Source organism: Salminus brasiliensis, chromosome 2 (genome assembly GCF_030463535.1).
Source record: "Salminus brasiliensis chromosome 2, fSalBra1.hap2, whole genome shotgun sequence".
NCBI classification, from domain to species: domain Eukaryota; kingdom Metazoa; phylum Chordata; class Actinopteri; order Characiformes; family Bryconidae; genus Salminus; species Salminus brasiliensis.
The window spans coordinates 38257796-38277399 of NC_132879.1; the positions used below are offsets into that span (position 1 = coordinate 38257796).

The window sequence follows — 19604 nt, forward strand, 5'->3', positions numbered from 1 at the left end:
CAGCCATGTTACTCCACTGCTGCGCTCTCTTCACTGGCTTCCTGTAGCTGCTGCCCGCATCAGATTCAAAACCCTGATGCTGGTCTACAAAGCCAAGAACGGACGAGCCCCTCTATACTTGATGGCAATGGTCAAAAGCCAATCCACACAAAGAGCCCTTCGAGCTTCAAGTACGGCTCGGCTCGACCCACCATCCCTCAAAATCCGCGGAAGACAAGCGTCCAGGCTTTTTTCTGTCCTGGCACCAAAGTGGTGGAACGAGTTTCCTTTGGGTGTCTGAACGGCCGAGTCGCTCGCTGTCTTCAAACGCAGACTGAAGACCCACCTCTTTAGAGAATACTTGGACGAACTGCAGAGTACTATGGTCACCTTATTGACTTAGGTATCTTTGAACTATTAGTCTATTCTAACTAGCTAAGGTTTTTCTTGGGTAAATAGCAAAGCACTTTTGTAAGTCGCTCTGGATATGAGCATCTGCTAAATGCCTTAAATGTAAATGTAAATGTAGTATATGAGCTGTGCACGTAGGGGTGCCTTGTAGCCGGGTCTGTAATATAGTGGTTAATTCATGGTTTTCATACTCCAATATTAGACATAACTCTATTTCCCCCAATCTAATTAACAGGCTACCTGTGTATAAAAAATTGTGATGTTTTTCGTGTCAAGCCAAATAACCTGAATCTCCAGCAAGGCTCCGAGCTCTGCTTCCCTACAAAGATTCAACACCGTTTCCCTCTCCCACACAAAGAGAGGTGCACAAATGAAAATCAAACAAATGCTGCCAAACGGCAATAGCATGGCGCTCGCGATTCTATTAAATACAGATATTCAGAGTCTTTCCTAATTTTTCCCTCTGTGCCCTTGATTTTGTGCCTTCATAAAGGCCTATAGTAAATGTCCTGCGTGGAATGTGTCAATGCGGCGACACTTCAATTACACAGCCATTCAACGTTAAAGAGGAACTGAGTGGTTCTTCAGCAGGCCGGGCATTTACCGCAGCGTTGACCGTGACACCCTTTCTGAATCGAATCCATCTTGCCCGTCTCTCTTCAATAGATACATTCCTTTTGGCTGATTTTTTTTTAAGCCATGATGCTTCAGTGGCTGTCGGTTCTCTGTGTGCTGACTGAAACAGCTTCAAGGCCATGCGGTGCATAGAAGCTGAATAATGTCTCTGGGTGTCCTTGTGCGTTTGCGCATGCGCGCGAGACGCATCTTTGTACTGAAGTAAATGTTTGAATGCATTCCTGGACTTTTAAGTGGCTGACTTTGACACAGCCACCACTCAAGCCACTGCAAGGCTTCCTCATTAACGCTTCCATTAGGAAGAACATTTCACACGACGGAAAAACATACAGGACTGCACAGAGGCAGCTTCAGGGGGACCATGAAGTCAGTGGAAAAGAGCTTTAGGAAAGCGTGCATGTACAGTGAAGTTAATAGGAAACTAACTGCTAGGGAACTAGCAGCACATCACGAGGCTCTGCAACCCCCAACTGCTGCGTATGAAACCTACAACCTGAAAAGGCTTTTCAGAAGAATAGAAAAAGCACTGTTCACTTTAATGAGCTGTACGTTTCCATTTTGCCATGCTGCTTTCTAAGGCGTCACTCCTAGAATGTCAAATCACCACTCAAACAGAACTGAGCCCAGAAAAAAACAAAAAAACAAAAAACAACTGTGACAACACAGCACAAATGACACTGAATAATAAACAGATCTAGGCAGTGTTACAGATGACATTTATTCATTTTCCTCCTTCAATACACTCATTCCAGACCCCATCCCATGACACACCTTTTCTCAAAGGAGAGGCTGGCATTTGCGCTGTCAGTAAGCGATAGGGACTATTGATTGGGTGTGCATTCTCAGGCAGGCCCCTGGAGCGAGTGCTGTCCTGCAGTCTAGCCACTAATTTGTCAAAGGAATGTCATGCTTCGACAGCACAATGCATAATCTTCATCTTATTTCAACACAAAAGGAAGAGAAACCCACCGGGCCCTGATGAGTAGAGATACGCAGTCCCCTAGTCTCAGTGAGCAGGAGCCGAGGTTTTTATACTTAATGAGAACTAAACTAAAGGTTATAACTAGGACTGAAAACAAGAAAAAACAGGCCAGGCTAGCATTGCCATGCATGGCTGCATAGAATCATCAATGCTGGCAACACTGCAGTAGCAATGCGGGTCAAGCCCAGCATGGTATCGCTACAGAATGAGACACACGTTAATGCCACAGTATTTCTTTACACCACTCCTCCAAATTCTGTTTCAATGGTGATTTAACATTCAAGGAGTTGAAGTCTTATCTAAACAGCATATAGACAGAAAGAGTTTAGTGTAACTAGACAAAAAATTCATAGTCATAGTAGCAAATATCAGATAAAAATCGGCCGGTAATAAACCTAAAAGTTCTCAAATTGAATTGGAGGACAAATTAATCATTTTGCATTGCAAACCATGTGGAGGCTGGCTATACACTACTAGTCAAGTTAAGCAAAAAGAGCTTGAATGGTAAAATAAAGCAGTAAACTGCTTTTATGGGAACATCTCACTGGTTAACAGCTTACAGACAGCTAGCAACAGAAGTAAATAACATTTTGAAAATTTATGCAAATACTTACAATTTACAAACCCTTTGTCTACAATCAAACAAAAACAGTGTTGGAACTGCAGTGTTCAGATTGTTATCATAAGAATTAGAAAAAAGACCCTTAAAGAAACACAGATAGACCATTCTAATTTTTAAAAGTATAGGTTTGTATTTTAAAGAAATTACAAATAAAGCCAGGGTGTGATGGGTACAGGTTTCCTACACCAGCTAAAGGCTCTTAAAAACTGAAAAAATGAGAACTGGTGCAGGAAAAGGTTGACAGAATCAGACAACAGCATCAGAAGACATGTTTCTGAGAGTCAACACCTTGCAGCACAGCTTACCACCGTACCAAGTATTATTTTCAACTATGAAGAGAAGACTTGTAGAGCTGTAGGTTTAACAGGCCACGTGGCCATAAGAATGTCAACAAAAAGCCTTACACAGACACAAGGGCCTGTAGATGCAACTATGGATACCTTGAGGTGAGATTGATTATCCTTTTTGAAATATGTGCTCGAATATCTTCTTTTGTGCTCACAGAAGACGAAGATTATTTTGTAAACAAAACGGCTGATTACATGTGGCAAATGAGAGTCAAATCACATAAACAAGGCAGCGTCCTCTGCCTTTGTGTGGAGAGCCTCAGGGTCAAATCATTAACATCAGTGAGTATTCTTTATAGAGCAAGTCCTCTCATTCCTTTTAATGCGAGAGCCTCCACCTCCCACACAGATTGCCTTCATCGGCCCTGCTCTTCTTCTTCCACCCATGTCCCCCTCTTCTTTCCTCTCCTCTCACTAATGAATGGATTCACACCCGCTGCTCCGTCTCTACAGAGTAAATGTGGTGCCTGGGCCCTCGAGGATGCACAGGGCCTTTGTTGTGTCCCCAGCATGTGTGTGTGTGTGAGAGAGAGAGACAGAGAGAGAGAGAGAGAGAGAGAGAGAGAGAGAGAGAGAGAGAGAGAGATTGAGTGAGAGTGTCTGTGTCTGTGCAAACACTGACAACCATCTCCTCAAAGGTCAGTCGCACATACAAAATTTGCACCTGATATCATGTGCTCTACATCTCATATAATGCTTTACACTGACTATATGATTACTTCTCCACACTATCAAAGGTCAAAAACAATGGACAAGGACTTTGATTTGGGATTTAAAACTAAAAACAAATGAACTTGACCATATCAGTCCATTTATATCAGCAATGAATGTCTAGTTAAATTCTGTATTGATTATAAAATACGACCCATAATGATTACTTAGATCACAGAGTGCTTTATACTAGTTCTCAAAATTCAGAAGTCTTCAGCAGAGGAAGAAAGTCTTGTCTTGTAAAGCCCTCCCAACTCTGTAATAACTTTGCAGATAACATCCAGAACTCAGTCTTACTTCTAGCCCAAAAGGTAATTCATGTTTCCCTTTAGATAAAGGCTACATAACAAGGGGTTCAAGGACAAAGGGAACTGTGGTAAGCTGAGAGGTTGGTTCCATTTGCATTTGATCACTCAGGTTTGTGGACAGTGGAGCGGATGGATGCCAGTGTTTCAGGGTGCTCCCCTGTCTGTGCTACCTTCTGTCTCTTTCCTTTTTTAGCTAGGCTAATTGCTAAGCTAATTTTTAGCTAGCTAGTTGTAGTTAGATCTGCCGGAGTCGTTAGCCACACTCTGATCATGTTGACGTTCTCTGTACTCTTTAAATCTATACAGAAGTAATTCCATCTCTTTACCTTTTTCCGAGTAAATGACTACCCACAGTATCCGAAAGCCGACTCTACTCTGATGGAAGTTTGACCAATGGGCTCTCTTTCTGCCAGCTTCAGATCAGCTGCCTCTTTTACAGAATATATTGAAGTTTAAATGGTTCTAATAATAACGATAACACTACTACTACTTTTCCCACTGTGGCTTTTGGCTTGCTCAGGGGTCTTATGTTTTATTTATTGACAACATTTTGTCCTATTACTGGATTTCTGTACAGCTGGCAATTTCAGTTGTAAAAAGTGCTTTACACATACATTTTATTTGATATATATTTGCAGGGTACATGCTGATAATACATACATGTGAACACAACATACAAACTGGGATTGAATATGCCTGGATTAGCATTTAAGAGAAACATTTAAATTTATTGTAGGAATTGTAAATCCAATAAATAGAATCAATAAGCAATTTTTTTATCATCATAGACATCAGAACAATAGAACAAGCGGAACACAAACACTCCTAAATTTTATCAGTGAACCGTCATATGCAAATGTTAACTCTGACTGATGAATCTACGTACTGGCAATTGAACAGATGGGCAGATCGACGCAGGAATGGAAGGATGACAGGCCGACTGAGGCACACAGATGATGACAGATAACTTTGCTTTTGCGTGGTTGAGTTTTCTTGTGTTTGCTGAATTTCTCTGACTGAACTGAGTGAAACTGTAAAGAAACAGTTTTTGTAAGCTGAGTGGGCAGAACAAGCAACACCAGCTTTGTTACTGGTGATCATCATCAAAACGAGAGAAATATGATAAAATAAACCTTTTATTAGTTATTGGAAAGTTATATATGCATTTATTTTCTCCTGTGAGCGCCTATGTTTTGCAATGTAGCTCATTTCATTATTATTAATAACTATACTAATCTTTCTCATTTCAACAGCCAATCAATAACATGTTCTAAAGCGCTCATTCAGAAAGAATTAACATTCAAGGATTTTTTTTTCTCAGATCAGACAGCTTTTATATTGAGAACAGGCAGCGTCAAAAACAACAGATGTTTTCTTTGCTACTTGTGCAACTGTGAGGAACAGTCACCGATCAGCTACTCAGAACTGCCTGATTATGACTTCTTTTAAACTCATGTTTGTGCTTCAAGCAAAGCCAAAACACAGCGGATCTTGAGATGCTCAGCTTCATGAACTCAAACCTTGAGTTCACACTGTTGTTGTGTTGTTAGTTGCTAAGCATCCTACATTAATCTCAAACTAAAAACATTACAAGATACTGAGCTGAGGTTCCTCTGCTGTATTGGAACATACATTCTGCTTTTTTCCAAGACAAAAAAACAAAAACAAACAAACAATACATTTAATTAAAAAGTAACTGGTTTATTTAAAAGGCTTATTTTCAAATATGGAAAAAATGAGATTCATGAATTGGGTTCTGACTAGAACTAAGAGATGTCTTAATGTCTTATGATCGGAATAGGCTTACTTTTCTTCAAACTGAAATCGTCAGCGAAGCAGACTAGCAATGAATGTTTTATAGTCTAGATTGTGTTTGAGAGATGTGAGCACACGCGGTACGCAGACACTGCTGCACTGAAGCAACAGTTTCAGAAGAGATAAAAGACTCTGGCTTTCATAAAGATGGAACATTTCTAAGAAACTTTCTCCCCAGACAGAAGACTTTTCTGAGAAGTTTCATTTTCACTCCAAATCTCAATGTAGCAGAAACAGTAGAAGCCAGTGCTAGAAACAGTAGGAGTTGTTGAGGATCCAATACAAAAGCTACCCTAAATGTTAGTCAATAGCTCTTATTGCTCAAACATTAAAACAACAGTGCTGTATTTTTGAACAGCAACTGTACCGCAACTAAATTGTTTAAGTACTCCATTTGGACATTGGATTTTTAAAAACCAATATACCCAAGAGGTTAAAGTGCTCAATATCAGCTTTCATCAAAATGACCTTGCTAAACCTATGCAGAGATGTGGAATCATATGATTTTGCCTGATGGTATTAGGCAGGGAAGGGCGTCAAGAGGTGCGCAAAGGAAAAGAAAGTGGAAGAGAAAACAAGCAGGTATCTGTGGTAGGCTAAGACCTAACCCTGTCCTTGCAGTATTCCAAATAAGGCTCAGGATAGCTATCCAGTAAGACTCACACTGGCAGAATAATTAGCATGTTCTTGTTACAATGCTAAAAGCAAAGCATGTTGATTCTGTATGAGCTGCAGTAGTACTAGTACTATTACAAGTATTACTATTACAACTAGTACAATCAGAACAAATGTCAACAAATCAATGACTTACCATTAAAGGAAATGAATTGCAGTAACGATGATGAGAAGACAGTGAGAAACCGTCATTAAAAACCCCGGTTTCTGAGTAAATTTCTGTAACTGCAAGTCACGGAAATACGGGTGATCCAAAAAGAGAAATTCTCAGAAAAGACCTACTGTTCCATACTGCTAGTCCTACACAATTAAGACAACGGGTGTGTGAGACAGTAATTATATGGCAATTATTTCATTAACGGTGCAGCAGAAGACATTTTACTTTTAATAGAATTTTCGGCTATAAGTGTTAAAAGGTCACATGGTTAGGGACAGCCACCGATTTTCCAAGGGAGCTCAGACGACGTCACTTACCTGTGACTACTAAGGGTTTGTTCTGAATCATGGTGGAGGTTATTTAAATGACGAATGGTGACTTGCGCAACCCTGCCTGTGCCTTTTTTTGTGAGTTCTGATTGAACTGATCTGCCTGAAGCAGCAGCATCAACATTGCTGCTGGCCCTAGTTGGCACACAGGAGAAATAGCCGTTGGGGCAGACAAAAAAAAAAATGTACTTGTTCCACCTCACTGCTAGGCTTAATCTTGGACTGGGGGACCTGCAATGAAATATATTTGGTATAAAGGTCTGACGACTTTGGAAAGGGGAAAAAAAAAAGGAATCTCAATTTTCAGGATTTAATGACTTGTCTTAAAAGCATGTCTAATATTCTAACATTCAATACAAAATAATAAAAAAAATGTACAGCCTATTATTAAAAGCAGCTAAATCAATGTAGGAGTTAAAAGTTATAAACTGCAAATGTTGTTTTGTGGCTTTTGAATAACTACCCCAACTGCGGTAGCATGGCACCTGTCACTTGGGGATATTTGTGGAGTAAATTCACAAAAGGCACTGCCTTGTAATAAATAAATAAATAAATAAATAAATAAATAACCTGCAAAAAATAAAAAAGAATCATCTTTTGCAGTGTTAAAAAAAATACTAATGAACCATGTCTGAATTAATATGACAGGAAATGCTTTCAGAAAACACAACCTGAAAAACACCTCTTAACAAGCTGAAACAAGTAGAGTGCAAGCTCTTTTTTCTGTATTTACACCATTATCCTGCTTCCTGGGGGACTTCCTTAACTACACAGAGCAATCCCGCTTCCAAAGACATCCTCATTAAAGTTTGATAGCGGTAGCTTTCCATTATGGCTTTTCATAGGAACAAACGCATCCCTAAATACCGGCATTCCTAAGGGAACTGGGCTTATTGCGTTCAAACCGGATCGGCCTTGAGGGCTTGTTTGTGTGTGTTTGCTTGTACACCATATCATACGGAGCGTTGTCCAGCACACATGCAGAAATGTCTTTATGAGGAAAGGGAGATATTTGGCCCTGGGTGTTTAACCCTGGGGGACCTGTGGTAATTGGGTTTTCTTTATGGGCAGAACGTCTGTTAAGGATCTAAGGCGCTCCTTGGGGTTTTTACAGGGGCCAATCTCCGTAGCTTTAAAGCCTGGGGTATTAAAGGCACTGCAAATTCCCACTCCCTAGCTCTCATTTCCTACATCCTTATAATGAGAGAGAGAGAAAGAGAGAGAGAGATTGATTCTTCCACCAGCTACTTGTATTCACACATTGTCCCTGCATGAGGGGAACATTTGATAGAGAAGATAATGCTAGATGCTTTTCATTAAGCACACATGTGGAATAACAATAACGTTCTTCTGAAATGTGTTCCTTTCTTCACCTTCAAATGTAAGACTTAGTGAAACTAATGGATTGCTTTTTCTATCCTAATCTGAGCAGGGGTATTATCCGTGTCGGCAATAAGCACAGAACATTTTCTAGAATTGACAAAGAGGCTCGCTGACAAAGGGAGAGTGTTTAATAATGAAATCTATTTAAATAGAGAGAAAGAGAGGTTTTAGTAGAACACAGATTTGTCTGCCTGCCTGTGCAGTGTTTCAAAACAATCAAAATGCTTTAGTCGAACACTTGAATAGTGATATTTCTCTAGCAAGCTGGCAGATAGGAGTCATGAAGATAAGAAACAGAACTGCGTTTATCTCAGAAAACTAATACACACTGTGAATGACGTCCACTGAGTAATGTGTCTGTGCAACTGTTACTTTATCAGTGTCACTGTCAGTTCTCTCCAAGAACAACAGAATTACACAACCATGAGATACATAGCCAATCAATCCTGGAACTATCTATCAATCTAGCTCTCTGTCCATCATTCTAGAAATCTAGCTCTCTGTCCATCAGAAATCTAGCTCTCTGTCCATTAGTCTAGAAATCTAGCTCTCTGTCCATCAGTCTAGAAATCTAGCTCTCTGTCCATCAGAAATCTAGTTCTCTATCCATCAGTCAAGAAATCTAGCTCTCTGTCCATCAGTCTAGAACTCTAGCTCTCTGTCTATCAGTCTAGAAATCTAGCTCTCTGTCCATCAGTCAAGAAATCTAGCTCTATCCATCAGTCTAGAAATCTAGCTCTCTATCAGTCTAGAAATCTAGCTCTCTGTCCATCAGTCAATAAATCTAGTTCTCTATCCATTAGTCTAGAAATCTAGCTCTATCCATCAGTCTAGCAATCTAGCTTTTTTCTATCAGTCTAGCAATCTAGCCCGCTTTCCATCAGTCTAGAAATCTAGCTCTCTGTCCATCAGTCTAGAAATCTAGCCCGCTTTCCATCAGTCTAGAAATCTAGCTCTCTTTCCATCAGTCTAGAAATATAGCTCTCTATCCATCAGTCTAGAAATATAGCTCTCTGTCCATCAGCTTAGAAATATAGCTCTCTGTCCATCAGCTTAGAAATATAGCTCTCTATCCATCAGTCTAGAAATATAGCTCTCTGTCCATCAGCTTAGAAATATAGCTCTCTGTCCATCAGCTTAGAAATATAGCTCTTTATCCATCAGTCTAGAAATATAGCTCTCTGTCCATCATCTTAGAAATATAGCTCTGTCCATCAGTCTAGAAATATAGCTCTCTGTCCATCAGTCTAGCAATCTAGCTCTCTGCCCATCAGTTTAGCAATCTAGCTCTCTGTCCATCAGTCTAGAAATATAGCTCTCTGTCCATCAGTCTAGCAATCTGGCTCTCTGTCCATCAGTCTAGAAATTTAGCTCTTTGTCCATCAGTCTAGAAATCTATTGTGCTCTTTTTCTAGATCTCTCTCTCTCTCTCTCTCTCTCTCTCTAGCCCTCTGCCACTCTCTCAAGTCCTCTTTCTAGCTCTCAATCTATATCTCTGTCCATCGATCTCTCAATCTATATATTGTTAGAAATCCGGCATACAGGAGGCAGATTCAGGAGTCAGGAGACTGGATCTTCAGTGTTGACGAGTTTATTGATGCACACAGAGATGTATGAGTACAACCTGATCAATCAAGGTCAGTCTAGTCTGATTAGGGGTATTCTGGGAGGGCCTTATATACATTGGGAACTGTGGAAGGGGTAGGGGGGGATGAAGGTGAGGGCACTTGGGGTATCACACAACAAATGGTTAATGGTAAATGGCTTTTCTCTCAATATCTAACTAGCTCTCTATCTATCTTTCTCTCCAGCCCTCTCTCTAGCTCTCTATCTTTTGAGTTCTCCATCTATCTTTCCACATATCTAACTAGCTCTTTATCACTGTATCTAGCTCTCTATCTATATATCTATCTAGCTTTCTATTGCTCTATCCATTTAAATACTGGCATTTCTCTAGCAAGCTGGCCAGATAGGAATCACGAAGATAAGAAACAGAACTGCATTTATCTCAGGAAATGAATACATACTGTGAATGATGTCCACTGAGTAATGTGTCAGCGCACACACACACACACACACACACACACACACACACACACACACACAGCCAAGGATAGACAAGTAACTGTCACTTGAACAGTGTCACTGTCAGTTCTCTCCAAGAACACCAGAATTACACAACCATGAGATACACAGCCAATCACATTGGAGCTATCCATCAATCTAGCTCTATATCTATATAACTATCTAGCTCTCTATCTATCCATCATTATCTTCCTCTGCTTTTATATTTGTCTCTCCCTCTTCCTTTCATGCTACTTCTGTCACTCACACATAGTGGTGGGTGAGTGGGTGTTGTCCTGCTACTTGAAATGCTGCTACGGACTCCAGCCAGATGTCCCGCTGTGGCAGTGTTACGCAATGCCCAACAACCACATGTACACACACATGCACATACACATACACGCACACCATCCCACAGGATCGAAGAATGCAAGTAACAGCCTGTACCTCAATTCTGATGCCTCAGAATGCACGCTATCACTACAGATGCACAATGCCACCATATTCACTATCCGGATCAGGAAATCTAGAACAGCCGAGATCTGGTATTTCTTTCTTTAAAACCACTAAGCTTTACACTAGGCCGTTCAGTTGCTCTAGAGTGGTGCAGCCGTCTAAGTGCTGAAGGACTGTCGGACTGATCCCATAGCATTTGGCATAATGTTAGCTAGCTGATGTAACAGAACTGGCAGTTAGTGTTCTCCTCCAAGCGTGATCTGCTGTCCAGTTGCGTTGCATTCACAGCTGTTCGAAAAGATGTGCTGGTGTGACATGTGACTCATATGTGACTCACACTAGGAGAATCCTAGCTATTGGTTAGGAATTAAAACTGACTAAAATACAGGATGAAATTTCTGTTTTTTTAATTGAAGCTCTTCACTTAAGATGATCATCGTAGACTATAGAGTTCAAACTACTAAAAGGTTTAAGGCCAGATTAGTTGCGGGAAAGGATTCATTCTTTTCGCCCTGCAATATTTGATCCGGCATTTTATGCTGATATCAGTCAGATACCAATACCCGTTCATACCAGCATGCAGTCTCCAACGGTCATGATTACTTGATTACACTCAATTACTTTCTCCTTGATTATTCAGCACTGATTACTTGGAAGTTGGCATGGTGATAATGCACATTTACAATTTTCCTCCTGGTCTCTCGCAGTGAGATACAGGGCCCGTTAGTTGCACGCACACACAGCCATAGCCCAGTAAACAGCAACCATCAAAACCAAAAACAGAAGCGCAGTCAGCTGAGATGACATTGTCAAATGTCTTGGTCACACTCCATTGACGGATTTTTACATTTCATAACTTCATTTGCTAGATAGTGGACCACACACTCTCACCTGTTTCACATCTCCTCCCGGTGAAGCCTTGCTGGCAGATGCACGTGTCTGGAGCTACGCAGGTGCCTCCATTATGGCACAGCCCATCACACTGTGCTGCAGGGCAAACATAAAAAAAACAAAACAAACAAACATAGAAATTACAGACTGTAATTTCAGTCTGTACCTTGTCCATCAATGGAAATAGTCTGAATCTAAATTTAACATATTAGAAAAATATAACACAACACAACGTTTGTACATAACAAAAAAAACAAAAAATAAATAGTGTATAATAAAAGCAATACAAATGAGCCAGAAAAGCTCCGATCACTCAGGAATGTGACAGTTGCACAGCCATGGCAACGTAAAAGAACACCGGCACAAATTAGACTTTTATCTATGAAAGGCCTGCTGGCGTTACGCTGAATACACAAACTGTGTCTCGCTTCGGGGTTTATATTTTGGGCACTACACATGCAGTTTTATGAAGCAAACATAGTTGTGTGTACCATTGGAAGTCAGTGTGAATACACATTAGGAGGGAAAGGGATAGTATCACTGCTCACCTCTGCAGACTGTGCCATTGCCCATGTATCCTGGCTTACAGGTGCAGCTGTGTCCTCCCACTGTATTGAAGCACAGTGCATTCTCATCACAGCTGTGTAGTCCGCTTCCACACTCATCATGCTCTAAAAAACAAAACACATGATCCATGAGTATGTACTTGTCTCGCATTTGCTCAAAATATCAAAAAGCTACAAGAAGAAAAGAGGAGCGAGGGAGGCCACAGTCCAGGAAGTGGAAGTGACTGGCTAACACCAGCATACACAGACCCCCCCTCCAGTGTGAGCATGAATACCTCTTTCGCAGGCCCCCTGCAAATGTCAGCAGCCACCTTACCGCGCCTGCCGATGCAGAGGAGCTCATTAACATTTCAAGTCGGAGGAAAAGCTCCTAAAGGCTGCCCATGGGTGCGGAGCTCCTCGAAGTAAAAGAAAGAAAGAATTCTGGAGGAGTCATTTCTCCAGAGTGTGAAAACAGACAAGGAGCCTATAGAAGGAGGCAGCCAAGCTCCAGCAAAGTGATTCTCATTAATACCAATGAGTTCCCACAGTGCACTGAGCTGTATACACAAGTCCAAAGAGCACTGATATGAGTGGGCTGATGTGACATACGGAAGACGTCTTCCTGCTTTTGTCAGGGAATAACAATATGTTTACTTTAAATAACACCACATATCATATGTGAATGCTGAAGAGACTTGTATTACAACAAGATGATCATAGAATGTCAGCAGAAAAAAAAAGTGAGGCTCAGGCAGCATGGGCTTAAAAATCACACAGTTAGCTAAACTAGCTTCATTCTTCTTCTCAAAAACCCTTCCAAACAGGCCTTTTTAATAAAGTCTATTAAAAACGAATAAAAATTAAGCTTGGATGACAATACATAATTATCATCTGCAGAATAACTGTAATAAGCAATATTACAAACTCTTATTACAATAATTCTGCAGATAATTATATATAACCCATAGCCTGCATCTTCCCTTGTTGTAATGGAATTACAATATAATTACTAACTGAGCAAGCTTCTAATATTACTGAATCATTTATAATGATAACTACATTCTGCACAGACAGCACACATCACTTTGAGGATTCAAGTTCATGTCTTTGGAGACAGGCAGTGGCTGTGCATGAAGGACTGGTTGAGCAATTAGAAAAAGCTTTCTCTCGACTTCGCGCAAATGAAAAGCCAGTTTTATCGGGGCATGAGTAAATCAGATAGTCACGTCCACTAAGTGAGGAGTCACGTCCACATTCAAACTACATGCTAACATCAGAAAGATTCAACACTGATTACACTGGTTCATTATTTATTTATTTGTTTACAAAATTATCTGGTGCGTTGGCATTCTCTTCTGCACAACCTTGTGAATTTTACTCTTCCGTAGGGCAGACCTCATGTACCAGAGTAATGTACCATAGTTTAATTACACATACCCCAAGCCCAGGTAATTTTTCGCTATTACTGTGAATAGTTAAAGCAGCACAATTTAGAGTGTTTTTTTTTTAAATAGTAGCTTTAAAATAATGTGGACACACGACTGACTGGAATAGGGAGAATAGAGCTGATATCGTTGCTAGTGCTACTTCACTAAACAACTCTGATGCAGCGGGCTGAAAAGAACTTACATGACCTGTGCAATGCCGTCATATCTGTGTGAAATCCTGTAATATTACTCCACCGTGACCGTCCACATACTTCTTTCACTTTCAGATTCTTTGTCTCTCAGCTTGTCCACAAAAAGCGTGTAAAGCATGTCCTTTTGGAGTGGCTCCAAAGGCGTCTAAATTAAGTAATATAAATAATTTCAGCAGTAAGTACATATTTCTTACTGTAAACTAAAGAAAAGTGAATGAATTTAATTGATTTCACAAAGACAACAGATAAATTGGATTGGATGGAGCTCCATCATTCCAGAGAACACTCCAGTTCCACTGCTGCACTCAATGCAGCGGTGGCTTCATACCCATCTAGCCCACACCTGGCTTTAGGTATGCTGCCAATAGATTGAGATGTTATCTGCTTCAGAGTCTTCTTTTATTTTGCTGATACTTACATTTACATTTATAGCATTTAGCTGACGCTCTTATCCACAAGGTTACTCGTATTACAGAGGTGGGCCAAAGTAGTGTTAAGAGTCTTGCCCAAGGTAGCCCATTGGTGCCCATAGCTCACTGGCAGGTAGTGGTGTTATCTGTTGCGCCACACCAACCACAGTCTATGGGGACTAGGCAAGCCGTGTTTGTGCATTTGCACATCTGTGTAGGCAATGGGTGAAAGCTACAGTAGCTGAATGCATTCGTTTGGACATAGTGTGGATATGTGTGGCGAACTCCTCTAAACTTCAATTCTTGGGAACATAATTCCCGGTTAAAAAATCTGTGGTCCTTTCAAACATACGATACAAACACCATCTGGCTGTGACAGTAATTGCTGTCAAATATATCAGTTACATCTAATTAAAAGTTATCTTTCTTTCTTGAGGGATAACTGGGAGGCGAAAACCGTACCCGTGTAGATTAAGCCTAAAAGCGAGGAGCTAAAGATGAAAGGAAAAAAAGATGAGAGAACCTTTATGTGTGTGCTTTGCTAATATGTGCTCCTTGGAATACAAAACAGTTTGTTTATTTTGTGCTGTCACTGAGTGTCTCGCTTGATAAATGGCGCCTTCATTAATAAAAAAAAAAATTACATGCTGTTCCTTTCCATCAATTTCTGCTAAAGGAAACTTGCGCTGTCGGTTTACTGGTGAATAAATACATTAAATGTTTAATATCAATACAGCTGTTCTGCTCCCGTACTGCATTACGAATGCTGTTATGAAGTCTTTGCCACAGACGCACATTCTAAACATTTGTGGCATTATTTTAAGTATGACAGTGTTATTACCTATTGCCTGTTACATAAGCATCATCTCTGGTGAATGTTCTGAAACTACTGGGCACATAGTCTTATCAAGGACCTTAATACACATAACTGAGGAGGCTAAAAGGTGGATATTGCCATGCCACCATGCAAATACTCCGAAGGCAGAAGGTTAGAGACGGGGTGAAAATCGCCCAGCCTAGTGAACTAATTACATCCACAATCCAAGACAATCAAACACAATTAGTTCACAAGCTGAAAATCTATACAAAAGGAATAAAAAAAAGATTTATTATTATTTTTATGTGATTGTTTTGAAAGGTTCTAATATGCTAGTCCTATGCAACTCCTCAGGACTCCTCAATATTTAGTAAATCAAGCAATAAGAAATGAATAAAGCTGTAAACGATCAATAATGCATAAAAAACATAAGAAAAGTTGTGATATAATACAATGCATTTCCAGAATTCATCACATTTGAATAACTTATAATAATTCACACACAATGTAAATACATAAATACAGTATATTATTTTGCATTAAATAACCTCTTGTTTTCCAAAGTACAAAATTCTCAATATTCAGTCACTGAAACATGCATTTGATGAGCAGCTTGTAATATTTAAATCCATTCAGTATGAGTTATTATACAGAAAACAATAGAGTACACTGTAGTTTCCACAGCATTACTACTGTATAATGAACAAATTCCTACTGTAGAACCTAAATACAGCATGTTACCGCAGATCTGTAAAGCACCATGGTCAAAATTTAGTGGTGAGTGAATTCGGCAGTAAATGTATTTCATCCTGTAAATCACAATACGCTCAGGGTTTGTTTTCAGCACTATGAACAATAATCCATCTTTGCTAACGGTACATTTTCAGGTACTAGTTTTAATTGACACATTCTATCCCCCCGAACACATCCTATCCCCTCTGACGTCAACTTACAGAAGAACCATTTAGGACCCAATAAAGTGAGCAACTACTGCTCACTAGGACACATTTAAAGCTGTATATAGCAAATGGAGCAACTGAATTTGGTAATATGTGGTTTCCATTTGATAAAAAGTAAACAGTAACACAGTCAAGAAAAAAATATGAATGGGCAATTAATCGCATGGACAATTTCACCCAACAGAACAGTCAGGAGAGACGACGTGTCAGGGGGATAGGATGTGGGTAAAGGAACTAGCTCGATAGCGGATAGCAAGTGCACGACAACTAGCTTTACCTGTTAGCATCAGCTTTATACGCCAGCGTGGCAACAATAATATTATATTGTTGAACTTGCTAATATGAGATTCATATTTAATAAATGTTAAATAAAGGTAAATAGCAACACTTTATCCAGATAAAAACTTCTCAGTAATGATCAGTAAACAGTATGACAGCCGTGTTAAGATGGGCAATTAATCACATGCCCGATTGTAACCAATATTAACAATCGAGGGGGATATGATGTGTCACAACATCGCCATTCTGTGTTACTGCATTGCTACAAAATGCTAGCTTCGCTGCACTGGGAGAGAGAAACCTCATAGAGAGAAGCTTCCTTAGCTAGTACACCAGTGATCAGAATAATCAAAATAAACAATCTGTACATGATATTTTGATCATTTCTGATGTTATCTGATGGTTAGCTGGATGTAGGATAAACATTACTGGATAAATGTGTGTGTGTGCCCATCTGTGTGCGCTAGCTAGCTAGTTGTAGTTCTCAGCATTAGCTGAATATTTTCTCTAGCTAGCTGGAACACAATTTATTTAATATCTATGCATTTTAAATGTTTTAAAATGATACAATGAATGATGAGTATTTAATGTTTACCCCTCGTAATTCTCAGTGTTAAAATGAATGCAGTAATGCCTTGAAAACAATTAAAGTTCTGTGATTATTGCTGTAACCAATGGTTACAGAACTGTGATTATTACTGTAATTTATTTTATAGGTACTGTAATTGCTGCCAGCACGTATACTGCACATTAGCTATAAGGACTGCTTGGTTCTATATTAAAAGTAGAAGAGGAACAGTCCATTTGAGACTAATATGCAAATACTAGAAGCATTCCACGCTCAAGGCAGCAATTAAAACAACTTATTATGAGAGCTGAAGGGCTGAAACAATGAGTTGTGATGTGAATACCAAATATCAGTAAGCCAATTTTAATTGTCATCTATTTAAAAATGTATAAACGTGGAAAACAATCATTAGTTTGGCGTTACAACTTAACTTTACAAAATAGTTAAAAATTAGTGGAGTAAATTAATTGCTACAGGTATTGCCCCACTTCCCCATCCCCCTAAAAATGAGTATAATTCTAGCCTGTGGATTATCTGGTTATTGCCACAAAAGAAAAATAGACATCATTCTCTGTGCGTGATTATGCACATAAATAATTGAAAATGCTAATGTTTTCCTGCTTCTTGCACAACGTAATAAACATTGTCAGTGTTACACTGGCTGTAATTAGTGATAAACTGCCTTCATCTGTTCAAGAAGAGAGAACAGCAGAGGAGAGTAGCACAAGAGAAGAGACAAGACAAGGGGAGAAGAAAAAGGAAAGGGAAAACAACGTGATGAGACAAGATAAGAGGAGAATGAGACAAGATTGGAACAAGTGAGAAGAAGAGAAAAGTGAGAGAGAACAGAAGTGATGAAGAGACAAGAAAGTCAAAAGCAGATAAGAGAACAGAAGAGAAGGGAAGGGATGAGAAAAGAGAAGATATGGGAAGAGAGGATAAAAGACTTTTGACCCAAATAAAATTAAGTTAATCAATTAAAAAAAGAAAAGATAAATCAGCCACATAATAAAAAAAGACTAAATCACAGATCCAGCACAAACCCACAAAGTTCATCACACTGTCAACAAGGGTGTAAAAGGTAAATTCAACAAGGAGTTGTCTCACCACCAATCCCCTGGCCATGAGTACTGGGTCGGGACTCTCACAGCTCTTCATTCTGTTTTCCCTAATACACATAATGGCCAACTTTGCAGCACCATACAGAAAATTAATCAATTTTGGAGACTGAATACTTAGAACAATTAATAAAAGAACTCTCATTGAATAAGCCTAAAAACTTTAAACTCCAGCCCTTGATCAAAAACCAACAACGGACCCAATTGTACACACTGGGAAGAAACCTATGAAACACTGTTTCTGATATCCCACAATAAAAGACTTTCCCAAAGCAGGGATCAACCTAGGACACATGCCTATTTGTGGCACGTGCATAATCTCATGCATAACACTCCACTGGAGGTCACCCACCCACACCCAGTCCTCACCCCTTCGTAAATGGTGGACCCTAAAAATGCCATTCTCCAGCACACCAATCCTCAAAGTCCTAGAGATCTGGTTCAAGTGACAGACATTTCCCCCCTTTTTAGTGACAACGTTTTAATACTGTACTGCCATCAAAACATCAAACAAGTCCCTACTGCTAATTCCCCAGAAATAACTGGGGCGGATGAACTAACTAATAAAGTAACATTCGATCCATGATTAAAAAAATTCTCCCCTTTAAACCATAAAACCAATCAGATACAGTTTTCTCATCACTGTTCGTTTCTTGCAGAAAATATATGGTCTGTTTACCCTTTGTCCCTAAACCCATAAAATAGAAGAACCCACCCTTCCAATCCCCATATAGACTGGAGAAAGAAAAAGAAAGCAGTAAAGCAGCAAACAGGTAGAGAAAGTACAAGAGACGCTCCTTCCATGGGTCACGCACCAGACTTTACACATTTAGCCTTTCTGATTGAAGTTACATGTCTTTTTAAACGAAATTGCTTCTGCTCTGAAAGAACGTCATAACCAACACTCTTTTTTGCCTTAATGTTTTATCTAAGAAGGAGTTCATCTGATCTACAGAGTATAATATCTTACTGTTGTGCGTACTCCTTCCAAAATCTGACACCGCAGACATCCTATCCTCCTCTATACTGTTCAGCGGGCACTCAAGCCGTTTATGCTGGAAGCTCCCACACTGGAAGCATTTCAGACTTCCTGTGCTGACGTGCACCCCCCCCCCCCACCCCCCACCCCCCCACCGGAGCATGTTTGAGCGTCCCCGCCGCACGGCCACAGGCCAAGAATACCCCACTCACCGCACTCACAGTTTACAGTCTATAGTGAACACTGAACATTTTAAAATATAAAAGAAAAACATCAAACAAGAGGGATACAACAAATAAAAGGAGAGAACCACACGCGCACCTCCACACACACACCACTCCCTTACACACTTACAAACGCTCCACCCACTCAATGCATGCAGAGAGAGACCCTGGAAATGAACAGAGGGAAAAGGAGAGAAGAAGAGAGGAAAAGAAAAGAAATTAAAGGAAAAAAAAGGAGAGAAGTACAGAGAGAAAAGAGGAGAAATCAGGAAGAGAGAAGAGAAGAAATGAAGAGAA

At 39.9% G+C, this 19604-nt stretch overlaps 1 protein-coding gene across 2 annotated transcripts in view; it reads right to left on the reverse strand.

Annotated features, from left to right (window-relative positions):
* Nucleotides 1-19604, reverse strand: part of nell2b (neural EGFL like 2b) — a 76994-nt gene that overhangs the window by 15804 nt on the left and 41586 nt on the right. For both annotated transcript variants that reach the window (XM_072672606.1, XM_072672605.1), the window contains exons 14-15: nt 12315-12437; nt 11767-11862 (exon numbers count right to left, since the gene is read on the reverse strand). In XM_072672606.1, coding sequence (XP_072528707.1) covers nt 11767-11862; nt 12315-12437 — 219 coding nt within the window. The remainder of the gene's footprint in view (nt 1-11766; nt 11863-12314; nt 12438-19604) is intronic.